At 40.9% G+C, this 21,844-nt stretch overlaps 4 protein-coding genes across 7 annotated transcripts in view; 2 read left to right on the plus strand and 2 right to left on the minus strand.

The window, feature by feature from the left end:
- Positions 1-4,144, plus strand: part of LOC100745308 (myogenic-determination protein) — a 9,380-nt gene extending 5,236 nt beyond the window's left edge. Inside the window, exon 5 of the mRNA XM_012389668.3 lies at positions 2,457-4,144. Coding sequence (XP_012245091.1) covers positions 2,457-2,593 — 137 coding nt within the window. The 3' untranslated portion in view covers positions 2,594-4,144. The remainder of the gene's footprint in view (positions 1-2,456) is intronic.
- Positions 3,902-4,883, minus strand: LOC112213428. 2 transcript variants are annotated; one of them, XM_024369944.2, is made up of 2 exons: positions 4,312-4,468; positions 3,902-4,102 (listed from the first exon to the last, which is right to left on the minus strand). In XM_024369944.2, exons 1-2 carry the CDS (start codon positions 4,454-4,456, stop codon positions 3,936-3,938), a joined length of 312 nt encoding a protein of 103 aa, XP_024225712.1. In that variant the 5' UTR covers positions 4,457-4,468; the 3' UTR covers positions 3,902-3,935. The 2 variants fall into 2 exon arrangements, 1 of the variants encoding a protein (XP_024225712.1); XR_002947319.2 differs by lacking the exon at positions 4,312-4,468 and adding an exon at positions 4,486-4,883 and having other exon boundaries at positions 3,961-4,102.
- Positions 4,884-6,739: 1,856 nt separating this feature from the next.
- LOC105681212 (lachesin) overlaps positions 6,740-21,844 on the plus strand; it is a 287,913-nt gene continuing 272,808 nt past the window's right edge. The window contains exons 1-3 of one of the 2 annotated variants that reach the window (XM_033322606.1): positions 6,740-6,835; positions 7,117-7,218; positions 7,948-8,155. The gene's annotated coding sequence lies outside the window, so the exon portion shown is untranslated. Of the gene's footprint in view, positions 6,836-7,094; positions 7,219-7,947; positions 8,156-21,844 lie in introns of those variants that run through there. The other variant, XM_033322607.1, reaches the window with a different exon arrangement.
- LOC100741752 (UDP-glucuronosyltransferase 1-8-like) lies at positions 8,316-16,418 on the minus strand. 2 transcript variants are annotated; one of them, XM_003492098.3, is made up of 8 exons: positions 15,932-16,418; positions 14,629-14,699; positions 14,456-14,554; positions 13,994-14,133; positions 13,241-13,554; positions 11,443-11,662; positions 9,142-9,361; positions 8,316-9,027 (listed from the first exon to the last, which is right to left on the minus strand). In XM_003492098.3, exons 1-8 carry the CDS (start codon positions 16,109-16,111, stop codon positions 8,721-8,723), a joined length of 1,551 nt encoding a protein of 516 aa, XP_003492146.1. In that variant the 5' UTR covers positions 16,112-16,418; the 3' UTR covers positions 8,316-8,720. The 2 variants fall into 2 exon arrangements, with proteins under 2 accessions (XP_003492146.1, XP_033178493.1); XM_033322602.1 differs by having other exon boundaries at positions 14,629-14,696; positions 15,932-16,410.

The raw sequence follows: 21,844 nt of genomic DNA on the forward strand, positions 1-21,844 counted from the left end.
CGCTCGCGTCTCGCTCGCGTCTCCCTCGCGGGTCGCGTTACTCGCGACAGTCTACAAGCCACGCGCCACGCGTCATGGTTCACGGTGCATCGTGCATCCTACACCCTACTTACTTACACCTCTAGCCGGCAACGAAATCGAGAAATACACGCGCGCGCTTCCATACATCCTCCTCGGCTGCTATCGTTCGATGCTCAACCCCGTTTCCTAGCTATTTTCGCGTCCGATATTCTACCAGATTTCCCTGTTTTTCCGACCTGCCGAATACACGGCGGAATTAATTGGCCCAGATTCCCAAAATAGACCACCGGTCTCATCTCCGCTTTCGCGCAAATCTGCGCTACGCGAATCTCCTCGCGAACAAATCGAACGGAAACTGTTTGTCTCGAGGCATCACGTTCGAGAACGACAACGAAGGAAAATCGGAGATATTCGCGTGCGTATCTACTTATGCCAATTCGATGGGCGCCGTCGGCTAAACGAATCCCTTTGCGAGCCAAAAAGAGCAGCTCGCGCAACCCTGCTATTTCGATCGTTGAAATAACTCGAGATTAATTAGCGTTAATGAATATCTGACTATTGCGTACCGTGAAACATAATTCAAGTCACCAGGAAGAAGAATGCGTTCGTTTGCTCGAAGACGAGTCGCAAGATCGGCGAACGTACGAGCAAACGAGCACCCGTATACACGCGTACATGAAATCATGTCTTGTATTTAGCGTCGAATCGCGAGATTTCTTCGTCACGGTTCTTTTCCCCCTTCTTTCGACCGTCGTAGTAACGATGACTTGCAACCGTTTGGAAGAAACAGGTGACGAGGGAAGGAGCAAGACACGGAGAGAAGGAAATGGTGGCAGTTGAATTTCGTGGCACGAGTTTCTCGTTAAACGAAACAGTCTATAATTCACGATCACACCGCGACGCATTCGCCAAGTCGCAGTCGTCCACGAACCAAGGAAAAAAGAGCTGCGAGCTCCTCGGTAGGAATAGGCATCGTTGCAACGACGAGAAACAAGTTCCTCTCTGTGAACGTGAAGGGTACCGATGCCAAGAGATTTATCGAACCGTATCCCACTAATGCGGATCCTGATTATTTCGATCAATGTCCCAAGATTCCGTTACGCTACGTAACAAATCATATTTCACAACTTTTAACCGAACGAGTTTCCAACATTTCACGAAATTTCTAATATTCTTTGGAAACTCCTTTGGGAAATCGTCCTACCACTGCCGTCATTTTTTTCTCGTTAGTCGCTATTAGCAACGATACGATACGATCGCGTCACCGCGCTGAAACGCGTGTACATACATTTTCTTCCGATCGATCTGTGCTGATAACCGCGAATCGTCGTACACAGCGCACGCAAGTAGTCTCAGTCTGTAAGCAACTACGTTACCGATTTGGTGGATCGTCGAACGATAAGAAAATTCAAGTCGCCTCAAAGTGCCATATATTGCCACGGTACATTAGTATGACGCATCGTCGCCGGACCATCCTTTTGCCAACGGAACGGTCGTTTAAGCGCGGCGGAAGCTGCGTCCAAAATACATACTTTGCCACATCCAGAATTCTCTCGAAAATTTCCTTGTCTCCGCTTGTTTCGCGCTTTTCTCTACTCTCCTTTCACATTTTCCACCCAACTTCTACATCTTGTCTCGCTGTCGCCCATCAGCGTCTTCCGTTTTCCCTTCCAAACTACGCGTCTCTCTCTTGCCCCTTTCCCCTTGCCGATTTCCATTCCCAGTTCCTTTATTCTTCGATATTTGCCGCTTCTACCATTTCCTTGTTTTTTCCAGTTCGACGAAAGCAACTTTGTTCGACGAATTCGCTAGTACACGATACGATCCAAAGCGTTGCGATCCAAAGCGTTACGATCGAAAACAAAGAGCGTCTCTTTACCGAGGGACGTTCGATGTTCGCGAAGGGCTTCTGACGTCGTTGTCGCGTTTCTCGCTAATGGGACCAAGTGAAAGGTTCCTTGTGTTTCTCTTTACCGTCGAAAAAACACAAGCAACGGTTTGGGCTGCCGCCGCGTAATGGAAAAGGACGAATCGAGCGAACTGCGAGCGAATCGGTGCTCTTTGAAGACCGCCAGGGATGTAATTAAGCCGTTTCGCTTTCAGCTTTCGCACGACTTTTCCTTCTCTTTTTCTGATCGGTACATCCTCATCGCTTTCAACGAGAGGATTTCATTTTTGACTCGGTTTTCTCCAATAACGCGTAATTATACCGTTAATAATACCGGTCACGTGCGTCGTCACGTGCCGTTGTTACGTTCGATGTTTGCGTAGACTTACGGTTAATTCGATTAACTCGCAAACCGAAAGCTTCTACCTTTAGCAATCTTGCGAGCATGTTTATAAGATAAGAAAGCGTTAGATAATAATTTGTGCAAAGTGATCAGCGACGAAGTGATTTGAGTGATTAGCGCCGGTTCGTTTGTGTCTTTCGACAGGATTCGAGGGAACGGTGGAACCGCAATCGTCCCAGCTCAGTGGAAGCAGCTTGGATCGCCTCAACATGATCGTCCAGAGCATCAACGGACCGACTCACGGGGCCACCGACGCGCTTCGATATCCTTCGCAGCAGTGACACACAACGGTGTGTTACAGATACAGGTGTTCCAAAGGAATCATCGATTTTTCTCAATTCACTGTTCCTGGAACCACCGTTGAACGCATCATCGTGTGGATATATCAAGTTCCTAAAATGCATCGGCTTAAACGTATGCTCCTCTCTGTAATATCGCTCAACGATCGTTTTATTCGAGATAGTTTCGTTATCAAACGAGTTCTTTCAAGTGAAATATTTACATACGCGCTATCCTTCGACTATTTTCTGCCGATCGTGTAATTGAATCGTAATCGAAATAGCTTATCTGCATCGCTTCGAATCGATCTTATTCGATACAGCGACAGCGCGTACTATTAATTATCTCTCTGTATATAAATATACATGTATACGTATATATACATAAGCACGTGTATGCAGACAATACATATACATATTCATATACATACATAAATACATTGATACATACAAATTTATAAATGCGCACTATAATAAAATATATCGGGATACGTGAAACTAAATCTTGCAAAAAATATGCGCGCTCTTGTTTAAGCTGCCTCCGTATTTTATCGTGTTTTATTTATTATACTTCCCCTTCTGTTTCGTGCACATCATCCATTTAATTTATCGTTGCATTTTTTTATCGATGACCACGCAACCATTGCAATATTGTAGCCAACGATTATAGGAGCGTTCGAAACATTTATCGACCCTTGGCGTTTCGAATGGTAAGCGGGAAACCAAAAAACGGCTATTCCCCTCCACACTCAACCGAAGATACGCACGTGCATCTGCTTTGCAACTACTAAATACATAAGTATATGTATACATATGTAAGTACTTACATAGTAGAAAGACAGACGTTGCTAACGCTCGATCTCGTTCGGACGACGACGAAGTGTAACCGTAAACGTAAACACGGTCTATGTATTATATAGACACGTATTCCTCTTGGCTTCATCTCGCTTTCTTTCTTTCAACGATATGGTTCTTCGCCCAAGGAGACAGCTTGAGTCTTACTCGATTTATGAATGCGCCTTTGAAAACCAACGGTCGGCACGACCAAAAGATCTAGCTCCGGAAACCAGAGACTACTTTTAACCAGATAAATTGGGAGTCTTGGAAAATCTAGACTATCAACGTGTTCCCTCTGTCGCGATATCGGCACGTACTCAAAACATCCTGTAAAACGCATCCCTCGAGACACGCATCTACACATCTGTCCTCTCCTTCTTTGGTATTCCCCCTTGTTTTCCCATGAACGGAAACTTTAAAGATTACCGCCACACATTATCGTGCTGTGCCATACCGTACCAAGACACCATTCTGCTCGGACAAGAATCTTTCAGATTTTTCCTTTCTTCTACCATTTCCTCCTCAAATCCCAAACGCATAAAATCATACGCCATCTGCCGCATGCTCTTTCGTCAAAAGTTTCCATTCCATTTTGATTCGTCCCTGGCAAACGACGACTGTTCCTCGTTACAGAATGTTTCTTTTCCCATAAATTGTCATACATTTTTGAAACGCCTGTAATATAGGAAAAATAATAAAATACAATTCTACAAGGACTACAAACTCATTTTGAATTTTAACCTTTGGTAACAATGAATCTCTGTAATTAAGAGAAAAGAGAGAAAACACTGGGGTACTGGGGTTACCCAACATTAGCCGAAAATATCCATGTCGCGGGAGTAAGAATAGTTGAGGACGACATAAATATTTTTGGAGTTACTGACCCGTCAAAACTCTCCGTACTTTGAGCAAAGCATATATCTTCCGAATGTCTCTTTGAATACTGGTCGCTCCTCCGTCGAAACCGAAGGAATTACAACAAGCGGCGCGGAAACGGTAAAGTGATACAACAATCGCGATAGAAAACATATGCCTCCCTTATGGCGGAACATACTTACATACATCTCTGACGAAATTCGCACTATGCTTAAAATTAACTGCAGTGACATGAGCTTCTTGCAAATTCTAATTCACTGTTAATGAAATAAACGTGCTGTATATTTTACTTGAGGACACAATCTACGTACATCTATCGTGATACGACAGGCAAGTAGTCGATACTCTTGTCGCCATCTGACGATAAGAAAACAAGCATTCATTCTCGAAACGTAGATTTCGAGGCACAGGCTCGGACTCGATGTACCGCAATTTTTTTATCATCCGATTATACGCACAGGTGTGATAACTTCCCTGGATGAGGTGAGTCAGGCTTTCATCAATTGGAAAATGTTTCTCAAATAAAGCGCTTCGATCGATTTGTTAATTTTCATCGTGCGGCGCGACCTTATGTCTCCAATCTGCAATACTACCGTGTCTGCAACTGAACTCTATTCTATCATGTAAATCTACATCTATTTCAATATTTTTTTGTATCACACGAAATATTGTATGTATACTTTAAATGAATTACGAAAAGTTATGGAAATCACTTTATATTCTTTACTTTCAGTGTATACAGTTAATGTTTCCACCAAAGGGTGGCGTTAAATGCAAGAGTCTAGCAAATCGATTGTAGCGCTATGACAGTTTCCAGTTTTTCAGATCTGCGTATACGACCGTGGTTCAGACGCTGGAACTACGTAACCATTGTCGTAATAATATTTTCGTAATAATAACAGGACATTTTGCGGATGAAATACAGAATTCTATATTTTCTCAACATATATTGTACACCAACCACATTATGATACAACTGATTGAAACCTATTATGTTTCTTTTTCCAATGTTTTCCAATTTTAATGCGTTCCAACTGCTGATATTTCCCGACATTTTTGAAACTATTAATTTAATAATAAGATTTTAATAATGCAATAATAATTTCTAAATGAAACCCATATACGTTCAATATGCAAATAGACTAGCTACAATTTAAAGAAAAATGGTGAAAATTTTTTTAATTTTCAAGCATAATATGTTAGCCAAAGAGTTGTAGGATAGAAATGTATTATTTATTACGTAAAGTTCCTTTACATATTTGAAACGAAGAAAGCTAAATCAGGACTTACTTTCATTTGAATAATAGAGTAACATAAAGTAATAAATATGGCATAAAAACGTATGTTAATTAAAGTAATTAAATAAAGTCAATATCGGCGTAGATTTAATCGGTAAAAGAATGGCTGTGAAAGTAGATATCACGTAGTAGATAAGTAGAAACTTGTCGCGGAATTAAATTGGCACGTAATCTAATACGCGTTTAATTTTTTCGATCGCCGACAGACTATAACAACCCCCTGCACCGCGGTTTATCCAGCGAATTTCAGTTAGTGCAGACGAGACGGGTAGTTCGCAATGTTACTATAAGTTTGAAAGTACGAAGTTTATGGATTTGAAACGTGGATACTTGCGCATATAAAAATTCAATATACACGTCATAATATAATTTTATTCAATAAAACTGATTAATAGATAGAAACTATAAAGGTAATAATTTTTAATTCAAAATAGAATATTTTAGGTCGGAAAATTGTAACTATATCTTATACGTATGTATATTTATACATAATAATATGTATTATTTTCTTATTTATATGCTATTCGTATGTTAATTTTCACTAACTATTGTTATTTATATTTGTGTAATATTTATTTACTGTGACTATGTGAATGATTCACCCTATATTTATACGTTATATTATATTACTAATCGTTAATACTATCATTATGATCGATAATACTATATCGGTAACATTGCGATTATAACTTATTATTTGCATAAATGTCATAAAGTGTTAAATGTTTTAAGACAAATTTTCTTTATCGGTATTTTCTATTGTTTGTAATCTTATCTTCATAGAGGAGAATAAAATAAGATTCGAATGTGGAGTAGGGTCATAATGTTAGTGATTAGAATAAAAATAAAATATCGTAAAAGTTGGTTATTGCGTACAAAATCGAAAAATAATAGAGTTATGTATAGTAAGAATATCTCGTTAATAATCTTATTTCGATGTACGAAAGAAAATGTACGTAAGAAAAGGAAGAAAAAATGTGTGTATATTACGAAACAAAAACATCCATTACTCGAATTAAAATAATGTGCATAAGCACGCAGTAATGTTTTAGAACAACAAGATACATACATACACGCATACGATGTTCTTTCTGTGTGGTCGTTTAACATTTCGTACCTGCTCGTACAACTCCCCACCACGTTGGAAATTGCGTGTGACATTGCGGTGCGGGGTCGTGCAAGGATCATTTGGCTGTCGAATTTCGTGGCGATAAGGCGTATAACGTTTCGTCAGGTCTGTAACGTATTCTAACTTATTGGCGTCATTTTGTTATTGTTTAATTAATATAAATTAATTAATTTAACGGTTCATTGGATATTAAGATAACGAAATTAAGTAGTTCTTTGAAATCTTTTGTTTTAATTTTTCTTCAATTGTTTATTTTATTGCTTGCGTTACTGGTAGCTTCCATCGCAATTTTTTGTGATAGAATTTGAGTTTGATTGTTGTTTTATTGTAATGTATTTACTTTCATTTTATACATTTGTTTTGACTTTTGGTTTCTTTTTGTGCAGATTATTGGTTAATCGCAGAGATGACATAGAAGTAGGAATAGAAGTACGTATTAATATATAGACGCCATGATGATTAATGGTCAATCCAATGAATTTTTATGGGTAATGTTTAATTTATTTTTAACGAAGACATATATATGAATGATTATACTGTCTTTTTATTGAAATATTGATAATATTTGATATACAATTCATATTTATTTTAAAATATATTTGATATACAATTCATATTTATTTCACAATATGTGTATTTGGTACGTAATTCATAATGCATAATTTCGTAATTATTTCGAATACCACGCTGAGAATAGAAACGATTAAATAGATCACTGTTTTATTTCGAATATCTGTAACCTTTTTTTAAAATTCTCGATAGTTTAACAATAGCTTCACTATTTCAATAGATATAACATTCGATTCAAATTTTTTGGTATATTACGTGAATTTGCTACAGTTAATGTCGTATGCTTGCAACTTTACAACTTATATTCTTTTCATAGAGGTGGCGCGCAATTAGACGCCTAGTCGCTTCAAACTAAGACTTCGCGCGCGATTTTGCTCAGTACTAGAGTCTCCAATTATTTACATTGAGCTCTGAAGTTTTCATTTTTTGCAAAAAGTATAATTTTTGTAAATGAGTGTATTATATTCATAACATTCAGAAGCATTTTTCAATATTGTGAAATATCTTTTAACGTATATCTTTTATGCATATTCCAGTTTCTTAATAATCATTTCATAAGTGTAGAAAAATGGCAGTATTTTCTAAACAAACGATCGATAAGAAAAAGAAGCAAAATATGTAAAAACGGTATTCTGTTTCATTTCTAGCCCCCTTCTCCCAAACTAAACAGTTTTATTTTCTGGGAATATTTGTGACCGCGTGCAATGCGGTTGGTAGACTCAGTGTTTGCTACGCAGTATTTAGTTTATTTAAATATTTTTAAATCGTTCCAATGAACGTTTTCCAATGTACGTTTTCGGTATTAGAGTCAGTGCATCTTTCAAGAGGATAAAGCCTTTGCAGGAGCTCAAAAATGTAAGTAGATTTATATACCGTACTTCAATTTATTTAATTTTTTGTATTTTGTTTAAATTATAGTTAATTAAAAAACAAAAGTGATTGATTATTTGGAAAGACGTAAATGTTTTTTTATTGAAATGATTTCTTAATGATTTTCTTTCAATTTTAATGACGTTTTATCTTTTATCCTTCGTGTATTGCATCCAACTGTCGACAAAGTTTATTTCAAATGGTTCTTTCGTATTTACAAAAATACAATTAATGACCAATCTTCTGAACAGAATCGATCAACGTAACTGTCGTCTTGGACTGATGTCTAATCGACGGTCGATATTACAGTTTAGAGTTTCCGTACAATGGTAATTCTATTCTCCTAGTTAATAATCGATGGTACTCTAAAAGTTACGAATCGTAAAACGAGATCTTTTAAATGTTTTAACAACGGTGAATAAAGTGTAACTATTACAAAGTATTTTAACAATGTTTATTTGAAAATTTAGCCATGATCAAACATTATTGAATCAAATTTATTACATAATAGTGAACTTAAAATTATCTTGCCTTGTTAAAGATATCCTAACTATTCCACTTTTGATCTTGCAAAGAATTTAATTCGATATTTCATATAATCGAATGAAGAACGTTTTCTCTTGTCTTTCAAATTACTAATCACGAAACAAGCGTAGCATATTATCAAAAATAAGGGCATGATAAGGATCGCTATCGTTCCATAGTAATCTATCAACGATATATCATGGCCGTAGTAACGCAAATGTTTCGATTTGGAAAATTTGATCACGTGCTCCACATTCCATATAGCTCGGTCCATTGGCTTTATCAATTCATCTTTTGCAATCTCCGACATCTCTTTGATATTGTTGTAGTATCTGCAAGCGTAATGTTAGTTTTATACATTTTTAACGACAATCGAAGATTCCGTTTTAGAAGTTAAAAAGTATGTCGGCCGTGAATTTGAAGAAATCGTTCTGTCAGTCACTCACGTTTTATTCTCTATAACTTCGGTCAAAGTCCGGACGACGGACTCTTCGGTGATGGTATCAATGTTCAACGTAAGCCCGATACCAGCATCCAGAATTTTACGCGCGTTGAAAAGTTGATCCCCGAAAAAGGGAATGGCAACTACCGGCACGGAATAGTACACCGCCTCTTGCAACGACTGCAATCCACCTTGCATCACGTAGACCATCAGTTTCGGATGTGCTGTATATAGAAGCAATGTTAGTATCGCGGATTAGGCCGAAGTAAAGTGGCATCTTTGCAGATTATCCTCTCTCGAGCTTTAAGACTATGCTCGAAGATAGATGAAAAACAAATCGATATGTAAAAAGTAAAGGAGTGCTTCAAAACTTCATTGGGATAACTGTATATTTTATCATTTCATTTTGCACATACTCGGTAAATATTTAGCAAGTTATTAAAGCTGTACGAGCTTGCCCTGGTATTTTACGTCATAGAGAATGGTGCTTTAATAATTATGTAGTAAACCAGCGTAAAGCAAAGAAACGGCAGAGCCAGGTATTCGACGTTTCGATGGTGAAATAAAATTTTAAAAATTACAAAATTTTTGATGTATCTGAATGTAAAAAATCTATGTAAAAGTTAACAAATTTACGCATTTGAAACGTTCATACTCGGACAATTTACAATATTTCAACGAAAATTAGAAACTTTAAGGATTCGAATATTTGGACATTCGTACGTAGAAATTTGAAAACGTCGTCTTTTCGTAATTTCTGTTAATAACTGCGAGCTTTAAGAAACGAAGAAGAGACCACGCGAACAACATGAAAAGACAAAGTTAAAAGTGTATCGGTTTCTCGTTGTTCTTTTATTTTCATAATTAACGGCGAAACGATCATTTTTCCACGGTGGCGAGAGCGTCAAATTTGCGAAACATAGTGAACGATCAGGAAGGTTGAAACGTATTACGTCCACAGGAAAGTTTCATTGAAATCATCCGACGTGTTGAATTTCGGAACTACGTGAACCGTAATAGGCAATTGAATTGAAATTCTCATTATTTGCATGACGCCCACCAGTTACATTTCGCATTTCCACCTTTAATACGCGTTCTACAGTGGGGAGAGATTTAGGGAAGGGGTGGTGAACGTAACCTGTCTGTCAATGTATACGAAAGTTCGCGCTTGCTTGCATTTGCATCGAGTCCGGACGTTACCGCGAACGATGCGGAGTTGTTTGTCAAAATTTCCCGAGAGAATTTTGCTGCCGTGTCATGAGTTATCTTTTCGTTTCGCAATGAATCCTGTAAATCGTCCTTTCTCTGGATTCAATGGAGTATCGTCGTTTATCTTTTCTCGATCGTGCCGCTGGCTTTCCAAAATACATCGGCAATTAACTTTCGTAATAACAAAACCGTTCGATACTCGGCATCTACTTCTCTCTCGCTCTCTTTCTCTTTTTCGAATTATTTAGCCCCTTTTCACCTATTTCTATCCGATTTTTTTGAAGACTTTTGTTTGAAAAATCTCGAACGTTTGAAACGAGTTGAATTTCGGTACGAAATAGAGAAAAGCTATAAAAGGAAATTGTATCGCGCGCGAGTCGCATTTGACGCGTGATCATTTAAAAATGAGCGTGGACGAGGTCGTTATATAGCACTTGGTTACCCGAGAAAATTAACATCCCTTCCAAATGAAAGGACCTGCAAAGTCGTCAGCAACTTCATTAAGTATCTGCGCGAGCCTTTGCTCGCCGTTGAATCCTGTTTAACGAACAGACCGTCGTGACGAGTTTTGACGAGTTGTGTATGTAAATCAAACGGAAATACGATAATTAACGAACAAACACGTACTTACGAGCACCGTAGACAATTACGCAAAAAGTTTCTTATTTCGAAGGAGAGATGAAATAAAAAAAAAAAAAAAGAAAGAAGAAACAGAGGAAAGAGAAGAGAATAAAAAAGAAAAGAATCTCTAATGATCTCTAAAAAATGTCGTGTCTTGCGTCCGACGGAATCAATGAATGCATTGTATGATACTTAACGAGCACAATTTACTCTATTCATCGGTTTATCAGGGAATAATTTAACCGGGGCATAAATTATCCGTTCGTTACGACGCTATTAATCACTTCGTTCCTTTTCCATCGCGTTAACGTTCGTAAGGCATTTTCATCGTTCGGATAACGATTCTCGTGTGCGCACGCAAGCGATGTCTAGAAGCTAAGCTATAAAACGGACATATCCCGAAGCGGTCAATCTAAGTCTCGCTCAAAGGAGCCGCGAGGAAGCGAAGGGTCAGCTTAGCTTTCGGTAGCCTTACCGAGAATCGCTTGCTGGGGTGCCCACTTCACAAATTTGATGTTGGCTGGATGAATGGCCATGTCTCCGGAGTGTTTCCATAGAACTCTTTGCCTGAGCGAGCTGAGCGCGTTACACAATGCGGTCAAAGGGCCGACTGGCAACTGATGAGTTTGCAGATTCGAGCCTAGGGAGAAATAGATCGCCCCGTGCTCCGCCTTGTCTAGGAATTCTTCGATGTCCTATCGTTAACAATACATCGAACGTTAACCTCGATTCTGCTGAAAGAATTGTAGTTAGAAATGTCAAGATATAGAAGCGACGTAGATGCGAAACTGATTAACTTCGTTGTTTGCAAATTTCTGGATTTCATTAAATAAGTACACGATTAATGTGTTCAATCGTGAAGAAACGAACGACTTATTGCCACAAGTTTATTTATCTCAAGAGGATGATACGAATAATTTTACGTTTCAAGGTAACTGTAAAAAATAATGTTCGTGTCATCTTGGTTATGGAATCAGAAGAGAAAAGTATATGTTATAACTATAGATGTTTATAGAGATCTGGAAATATCTAGTCTATTTTTAGAGTCGTACGATATCGACAGTCGAAACTGTTTCTCCTTGTGTGTTTGAAAAGTATATGCCCTAATTTTTAACGAGTACGAATTAATTTCTACGTACTGACACGACGATACAGGCAATTTTGCAACAATCGGAGGAGATAGCTGCAACAGAGAAATCGTATCTCTTGAAAAACAAAGGGAGGTTTCATATTGAAAAAATTTCGGGACAAGAGAATGATACACGCACCTCACGTGGAGTAGAAGGTATTGTTATATTAATTGCAGCGGACAGTAGGACTCTCTAGCGAAGCGAACATGCACGTGGATGGCGATCACGTTATGCATCTCAATGTTTCGCATTAATTCCACGTGATACGGATGCAACTGCGTTTCGGGGGATGGTGTATCTCGAAAAACGTGCTCTAACGTCCGAATGAACGTCGGTTTGTTGGATAATTCTCATCGACGTGTCACCGTACACACGAGGGTTTAGGTGTGTGCCGGTGGTTGTTTGGAGAAGGCAGAAAGAATCGGCGAGAAACGACACTGGTATCCGGATTTTTCTTGTCGAGGGAAACGAACCAGGAGGCTGGAAAATATCTTTCGAGAAATATTTTCTTTCGCGGCTCGGTGTGAAAGGTAAAGGGTAGAGCGGGAGACGGTAAATAGCAATGACCTTTACTTTCGCGTCGCAATGCCGAGCCGTGGGTAAACTTTCTCCTATACCGGTTACCTGAGAGACTGCTACGTATTTTCCCCCGGAGAAATCATTCTCCCTGCTCGCGGTATAGAATTCTACCCTTTGCTGCGGCAAAAGTACGCGAAATAACGGCCGCCGCGTCCCGCAAGGGATAATATCCGTAATCGTTGACTGAATTTAAGTTTCGCAATACCGCGACTCGTCGATGCATCGTGCGTCGACATCACCGAATGATGGAAGAATCGACCGTGACTCCTTGGAACTTGGACGTTGGATCAGTTTACAGGGTTGGCTCGACGAAGAAAGTGGCGTGAAAGCTCGACTCTGAATTTGTCGGGGAATCGTCGACGAATTATCGTATGATCGACGAGTGACGAAGCAATCGACGAATCGACGACGATTACTTTGTCGTTAGATCAGCTTATGGATGAGCTTCGTAGAGAAAACGACGCCACGTTAGGAATTTGTCAAGTAATATCTAGGATTTACCTAGCAGTGAGCAATTGTATGGTTTTACGATTTAATGGAGTAGCTTAGGAATTCCGTCGATACCTTGGGCAAGGTTTCCCTTTTCTCCGTGATCTGGAGACTGTGAACCTCGATTACATTTGGCAGCAGCGGTTTCGGATATCCGAATACGTGATTGTTTCCCAATATCACTAGACTGAAGTTTCTGTCGATGTCCTCGATCGAAACGTCAGGCATCCACTTGTTAACGATCTCCTGAGCCCTTGGTAAATGCCAGTATTTATAGTACATTCTGGTCCACGTTGTATAGACGATGTTCCAGATACGCTCGTTCAGGCTCATTTTATTCGTGAATGGATATGCCATGTCGGGGTTCAACAGCGGGTCGTCGGGATTTCCTAAAAGTGAAAACCAATATATATATATATAGAGAGATCATATATAAAAAAGAATCATTATATATATATATAAGTGACGATCGAGAAAAAGAAACATTCGATTCTCTTTTACCGCGGAAAGAAACGACCAGGTAGCGTGTCTCTGTCTCCTTAATTCTCATCTGATACGAAATCGGTACAGGTTAAAGCACTACTAAGCGATCTATTCTTTTCTACGAAAGCTGTCTCTCTGCCGCGATTGCTCGCACTTTCTACTTTATCGACAATTTACGTCAATTTCGGGTTTACGGCATTCTGACCAAGCGAGGCACGAAAACAGTAGAAAAAGACGTCGCGAGATGAGCGCGGCCGGACCGTCGGATTCTACTACCGTAGCCTTTTTCCGCCTCATATTTTCGATAACGTTTATCGCATATAAATATACGTATAGTACGCTTACCAACGGAGTCCATAACGTATGGTAGGTTTCCAACGCTCAGGAATCCGATTAGAACCGGTGAATTGTAATGCTTGACGAGGGCGTAGTAGCATTGGTACCACAACTGTTCTATAACAACCGCGTCGAAGCTCTTATTCCTCCTGAAAAAAAAGAAGAATACCGCGCCGCGATTTCGAGATTAGCTTCAACCGATGAAGTTGCAACGCGATGGAATTACTGTAATTTCTTTGGCCGGTTGTCGTTTCTCCCCCTCCCTCCCCCTGCCCTCGGCATAAATGGCAATAGCAAGCAACGGCCGGTGTGATGCCGGTAATTTTCTACGGCTCACGGAAGAAAATTGCGCCGCTGCACTTTTTCTTCTCCTATTCCAGCTTTAACGAGTTTACGAAATGAACTTGTTTTTATTCCACCGGTCGTGCGCTAGTGCACTGTCTTAAATAGAATGAGAATATTCTGTATTACGAAATTAGGTGCTCGATGGCTGGGCTGAACAGTTGCTCCTCGCAAAGCTCGTTCGCCTCTCGCATGTTCTTCCGCAGAAGGGTGAACGCTCCCATGTGCCTGCGAGAAAAATCAATATTTTAACGGATTTAAGCACGTGAAATTCTTCGTGTAACGCAAAGATGCGTGCGTACCTTAGCCCGGTGCAGTCACTCTTCCGATAGGAAAACGACAGATCGACGTCTTCGTAGTTCTTGATCGCTTGCTGAAAGATCACATCGACGCGTATCAATTCTTCCTATCGCGAATTTTGAATGTATTTGTAGCCTCTCGTATACCGCAGTTTAGTTTAGTTTAATCTCTGATTTCTATAATTCGGACAGAATGCTCTCTTTTATCTATTCTGTCTGTGTGGATTTTTATAATCGATGGATTGCTTCTATTAACGCGTGGAATTCGTCGATGACGAACTTCTTTCGTTATGATAAGCGAGGTTTATTTATTTTAAGAGCGTAATAGACGAATTACCAAATATTAAGTTATCTTCGCTACGAGATTTCAGAAATTACTCGAAACTGTAGCGTGATCATTTTGTAAATGTCCTTCGATAATGATGATCGGTAAGACCCGCTTGCGTTAGTTTGTTCGTCACGTTCAATTGGCGGAACAACGGACAATATCGCGTGTCTGTGACGAGAATTTATGAGAATTATGACAGGCATATTTGTCGTTGATTTACATGGTATCGTCGAATTCTTGATTTCTCTGGAGGTAAAAAAAGGAAAAGGTGGATAGAAAAAAAGGCGGAGAACGGCGAGCATCGGGTCACAAAGAGATGCGTTTAACAAGAAGAAACGTTAGTAAGGGTAAATTGAAGCCGAACGAAGTTTGCGTAACTTTGAACCGGAGTTTATGGAGAGGGTAAAGGAGAGGGACACGAAAACGGATCGGGGCCAGAGAAAAGTGGAAGTAGAGCGAGACAAGAAGAGAAAGAGAAGTAAAAATGAACTGCCGGGCGAACGTGGGAAGAAGGCACGAGAGGTACGCGTGGCCGAAGTGGAGCACAGAGTCAAACACCTATCCGAGATATCTTTTCGAACTTTTCCCTACGGTCTACGCGATATTATTGAATTATTAAACCATCGTTATAACCTTGTTAGAAGTGTTTTCGCGCCTTTTTACTAACTTTCCCAACGCTGATAAATGACGGAAGTTCTAACGTGATTGTATTGCGTATAAATTGCCATACTTTGCCGGTAATGGTTAAAACTGTTTCTAACTCGATAAAATTTCTCCGTTCTCCGATTCGGAAGAAAGAAAGTGGGAAAGAGGGAAGAGAATGGAAAAGGGGGAACGGAAATCGATTAGATGGCGAGCAAATACGCGAAAGAGTCATCGGCGAATGATCGAAATATCATTGAAAGATGATTGAGAGTCAACGAGGTGGAAACGCAGAGAAAAACGAAGAGAAAGAAAGAGGAGAAAAATCGCACTTACCTTTGACGGAATGGTTGATATCACGGTAACGTTGTGTCCACGAGCCGCCAAAGCTTTCATCAATGCTTGAAAGGGTTGCTGGTGACTGTAGCTCGCGCTGGGACAAATTCCGAGGATGTTGAATCCAATGGCGGGCGAGAATTGACGAAAGAGTAAAAGCGCCAACAACATAGACAACATCTTGTACAACACCGTTGTACCAACGTATTTCGAGAATACACTCGAGCCACGAGAAATAGTCTTTCAATTTTTTAAACGAGAATCGAGGTTGCTGGTGTTACGCCTTTTGTAGAAATTTCTAAAGGGATCTAGCAGACTGAAGGGCGGGAGAAGAGGCTAGAGAACGATCTTCCCCGTGAAAAATTCACAACATGTTTCACGATCAGTTTGCTTGGGGCCACGATAAATAAGTGAACCGCTTGTACATCGGTCGCGTGTTTCTCGCACGGCTTGCCGGAGAAATAATGCAAAGCCGGCTTCGACTAGTGATAGATATTTTTATACATCGCATCGCGTGAAACATAAAAGCGTCATTCAGAGGCTATGGAGCGTTTCATGGAATCTATTACCTTATCTCTTTAGCGAGTGGTAAGAGGCAATTGCTTCAAGGTCATCGTATAATATATACGATACGTCTCCATATCTATATTACAGTGACTGTTATAAATATTAAGTAGTAGTGTTCTTTCTTAAATAATTTGACGAGATAAGTCTATATTTGTCTGTGCATCAAATTTTTAAGCATCGTTCATCTCCGCAACGTAATAAATATGTATTCCGGTTGGAAATTTTTAGCCAACCTGCATGATAGATGGAGAATTTAAATAGTTCTTCGATTCTTCGCGCGAATAGAATTCCTCGAAAAATAAACGATAAACAAAAAAGGTGATTGTCCCCGGAAAAAAAGGAAGGAAAGAACGAGATGGTTCTCGCCGGATGGTTTCGAAATTTACGTGTAAATTATGAGTCGGTCGAGAAAGCAATAATAAGAAAAGGGAAAAAAACATAGAAGGGAAAAGGGTCGGGTGGAGACGAATCACCGAGAGTCGCGCCATTAGCTTCGATGTACGCTTCTGCCTCGCCGTCAAGAGAATGGCTCGGTTCAGCGTACGGAATGATGCGGTCGCTGGGGCCGAAGAAAAATTGGTCAACCATTTCTAAAGAAAAGTTCCAACCGAGAAAAATGTCATCTGTTTTCGCGAAAACTATGCTACTTTTTCGTGTTAGTCGATTTTGCCTGCGTAACAATATCGTGACCATATACATACGTAACGACGATCATGTGACATAGATTTCACGTCCCATAGACCAGTTACACCGTGTAGCTTCGTTCTCGTAATTTTCCAAAAAAAAAAAAAAAAAAAGAGAAAATGGACATATAGAGAAAAATAGATAGATATATATAGACAGATAAATAGATAGAGAGAGAAAGAGAAAGAGAGAGAAGAAACGAGAGAAAGGGAATAAAGAACGAAAGAACTGACTCATTGGCCCGTGATGCATATCGTTTAATCGTTAATTAAAAACTTACAACGTTACGTCATTACGCGTCGGGCAGATAAACGTTTCAGGACGAAAACAAAAGATTTTTGCATGGCTGGCGTAACGGCGAGCTTAAACGCGTCTCATTACTTAGAGTCGTAATAATACCTGGAATACGAGAAGAGCCTCGTTAATTCGAGATATTGTGCGCACCGTTGCACCGTAAAGGTGCATCGTTTGTGTTGCCTGAAAAAAGTCACGAGGACTCGTCCCTTTAATCGGCCCCCCCATTTACCAGCGGCCATTCCTCAGGAATAATCGTCCTTACCGTTAATTTTCACGACATTTGCAAGATCTTGCCTCGCAGAGTTCTCGTTTACCGCAAAATACTTCTCCAAACGATCGTTACTTCCGGTTCGTTCTTCTGGAAGAGGTACGGGTTTAGGTGCTCCTGAATGTTGACAAGTTAGACATTCCGGAACACGTAATAAGCAACGTTACGACTTTAAAGAGCCCCGGCCAGACGCCGCGGGAAAGCGGAAAATTCGAATCGCGTGTCAGAATCAGATGCGTCTGATAAGGGTTGAAAGCGGTTGCTGACGGTTAAGGGAGCTCGTCTTCAAACTCGGCGACAGGTCACGAACGAACAGATCGACGGCGAACAGGGACACCGAGTGTAATAAAGGGTTCCAACAAACTGTACGCGTCAAAATCCGTATTTCGACAAATTGTCGCCGCCTATCGAGATACTTTAAGGACACGTGGCACGGCGATTTATTCGATCCAACTCTCGCGCATTACTCTTGCGCAGTCACTCTCGCGAGAATGATCACGAGAACGATACATTTTTCGAAAAGCTAGACGCGAGCGGTTAGAAGCGGTTAGATAACTGGCGATATTGTCGACGATAGCCGGTATTAATACATTCGACGGCCTGGCGATAAATGACAACGCGAAGTTGGACACGAACGATCGATCAGTTTGAAACACTTGGAATGTCTGTCATACGTAGTTTAAATTACTCTGTGAATAATCCAATGTATCCTGGAATAGAATATATGAAGGGGGCGGGGATGAAAGAGGAATAGAGAGAAACGTTTAGGGATGGAACACGATGAAACGAGGGTAAGATAACTGGTGTGCCCCCTCTTGTCAAGCCGCAACACGAGCCACGGTTTAATACAATGCCGTCGAGAACGATGGTAGGGGAGAAATAGAGGCTTAACACGAAGGGAAAAGGGGGTCAGAAAGGAACGGGATTTGAGATGAAGAGAGAGAGAGAGCGAGCGAGCGAGAGAGAGAGAGAGAGAGAGAGAGAGAGAGAGAAAGGGAGAGAATTCAGCTCCGACAGCAAAATGCTGCGTGTGTCACTAAGTAAGCGTCTAGATTTGCTCGTCCTTCTCTACTCTAGAAAAGCCAGTAGACTGGCAGAGGATGTGTCAGCTTCAGCTGTGTATGTTTTGCGAGATCTCTCCTCAGTTTCTCTCTCGTCTCTTTTCGTTACGTTCTACGTTCTCCTGTATCCTCTATCACCCTCACCTTCTATCCACAAGGTGTCTACCGTGTCTTTGTCCCTTGTACTCAGTTTCTACCGTGCGATTGTACGGGCACCCACTTGCGGATCTCTCCATAATCCTACTTGCTTTCTCTCTCTTGTCTTCCCTTCCTGGTCGTCTCTTCCAGACGGTATCCAGCAGAGCCAGAAGAGAAGGACAGAGGGAGAGAGTGTTTTTGCGAGAACGCTTATGTAACCGAAATTTAGGATATCCGCGGTTAACATCAGCGACCTCGACGAACCTCGAAGAAACGTTACCGGTGCGTTGGCTTGTCAGAAATTTTGTTACGCCTTTCTTGCGACGTTCTCTCGTACTTGTTACTCCCGTAAACCGATTGCGAAACATCAGTGTCGCGCGGATATCGTATTTTGTCGTAGTCCAAGGAGTCATCGATTTTGTTTGCTACTTCACGTATCAAAGGCTTATATAAATCTGACGAGTGCTTAAGGCGATACGAAATAAGCTGCGTCAAAGTTTCTCGAGGTTTTCTAAATCTTTGGAGCGATCCACGTCGAAGAAGGATCCTCGACATCGGCTGGAGCCTCGTCGATATACGTCCATTAACTTCGGGAGGGCCTCGTCGAGCCGTGTAAACCGTCGTTTCGCTCATTAACAAGTGTGCTCGGTGGCGCGAATCATTCCATTCACCCTCCAGCACACAGGCCGTGGTACCGTGTACATGCACGAAACTGTGGTTGCTGATGCAGGCATCGTTCGGTGTACGTCTATGCAACAGGAACTTAAGTACCCGTGATTAGAGTTCCCGTGGGAGCGTGGTAGGGGCTTCAGGCGTCCACAGGTATACGATTATATATGCCTAAGTACATATTTCCCACGCGTATGGTTTCTTTACGAACTGCTAGATGAGTTTACGGGGCGACTAATGAAATTATTTCTGGTCACCGAGCGCCATAATCGTGTCAGGAGAACTTTCCACGTTTCTGTGCCGCGACAAGGGCCATCCGGCTTGGATCGTTTTCGCATGGCTCTTTGCGCTTCTCCCGCAACACCCAACCTACCCAAAGATAAATATTTGCGAGCCCTTCATTACGCTTTATGGAATATTTTTTTTCCATCTCCTTTCCTCCTTTCTTTTCTTTCTTTTGCTCCCTCTCTCTCTCTCTCTCTCTCTTTCTCTCTCTTTCTTTCTCTCGTTCTCCTTTTCGTTTACATCATCGTACGGAACCGTATAATCATCGCAATGTTCTCTCGGCCGCTAAGCAAATTTTGCCAGGCCCATTGCGAGGAAACCACCCGCCCGTATTCTCCATCACGCTCTGCCGTTTTTTGAACTTTGTGTCCTCTTTTTCTTCGCTCGCGGCTCCCCTCTCCTTCCTCGCGGATATTTATTTTTCGCCAAGTTTTGAGTATTCTTGAGAACGTGAGATTTCTTTGAGACATCTACCGTGATACCGCAGAGGTTAATTTTCTCGATGATGTTACGAATTTGCACTTCTAAGTTGTTTTTAAAACTACCACAAAGGAAGGCACAGGAGAAAAAAGAGACAGCGAAGATTCCTCGGGAGATGCAACAACTTTCCGTGCTTGAGGATGGTTTATTAAGTACCGGAATCGCATAGACGTCGTGCTCGAACTTCGTTATCCGTGCCGTTTCCTTCCCCTCGTTCGCGTACCGATAGATTCGATTTCGTTCCCTTAAAGTGGCTACTTTAGCCTTTGCTTGTGCAGCCGTCTAATCAGAAAACGAAACAAATCTCAAAGGGATGCGCTTCGAGCGCAGCATAGAAAGTGCAAGCCGAACTTTCCGAGCGGTATCGAACTTCCATCGAGGAAACGTTCCGCGCACTTGATCCATTTACAGGATGAGCTCTCTTTGGCGTAGGTAGAAATAAGAAATGGATGGAACGCGCGGCTCCTTTCCCTCCATTTCCTTTTTCGTTTCACTCGCTGATCTTGTTCCTTCGTGTAGGCTACGTCTAAACTCGTGCAATGTGCTCGCAACGATTCTACGTCACGGAAATAAAGACTGTTCGAGCAAACGATAACGGCCACGGAGAAACAACAGAGGAAACCGCACTCTGTAATTCAAGGTGCACGCTCACTAGGATACCTCGATCGTTATTTTCATCGTTGCCAGTCGCTATAATGTTATTATTCTTAAGCGTCGTTAGAAAACATCGGGAACCATCGGAAAGGAATAATATTATTCCGATGCTTCTGTCTCCCTTTCCTTCGTTTCTTTCGTTCTTCTCCCTCTTTTCTGCTGTCGAATGGTTTATTAAATCAGATTTAAAGGATTTGCACGTTTGCATTATCCCCTTTTCTTATCCCTTGCCTGAAAATTTTGATTTATATGGACACCCGAGGTTATCGACACCCGAGATGTTTGTTCGAAATCTTCGAGAGGACATATTTTCAAGAATTTCCTGCTGCTTCGGTTTTTACGTACAGAGTCGTCGGAATTTTATCGTTGACAAAATGGTTTGGTTTAATCGAGGGCTGCGTGATAAAATATTAAAGGGCGGAAAGAACGTCGGCACCACGAATCGATCAATTAATTTCACTTAAGAATGTCTCGTGTGCACCGTGGCTGTCTACTCTCGCCTCGTTATTCGCGAAATATCCCGCAAGACATATTACTCCCTTTTTTAATCTTTCTCTAGGCTCGATGCGTCCCGCTGTTTATCGCGTCGTATCTCTTCGGGTGCACGCATTGTGCTTCGCATTACAATATTGCGAACTGCTGTTGCGACCAGAGGAAAAAGAGAGACTCGGAAAAGCCGGAGAGAAAAAGGGAGCGTAGAATATAGAAAAAAAAGGAAAAAGGTGAGAGAGGAAAGAGAGAAAAAGAAGGAGCGAGAAGAAACGAGGAAGAAAGAAGGAGGACGAAAGAAAGGGAGAACGACCGACACTG

This window comes from Bombus impatiens, unplaced genomic scaffold, assembly GCF_000188095.3.
Source record: "Bombus impatiens unplaced genomic scaffold, BIMP_2.2 scf_0647, whole genome shotgun sequence".
Taxonomy (NCBI): Eukaryota; Metazoa; Arthropoda; class Insecta; order Hymenoptera; family Apidae; genus Bombus; species Bombus impatiens.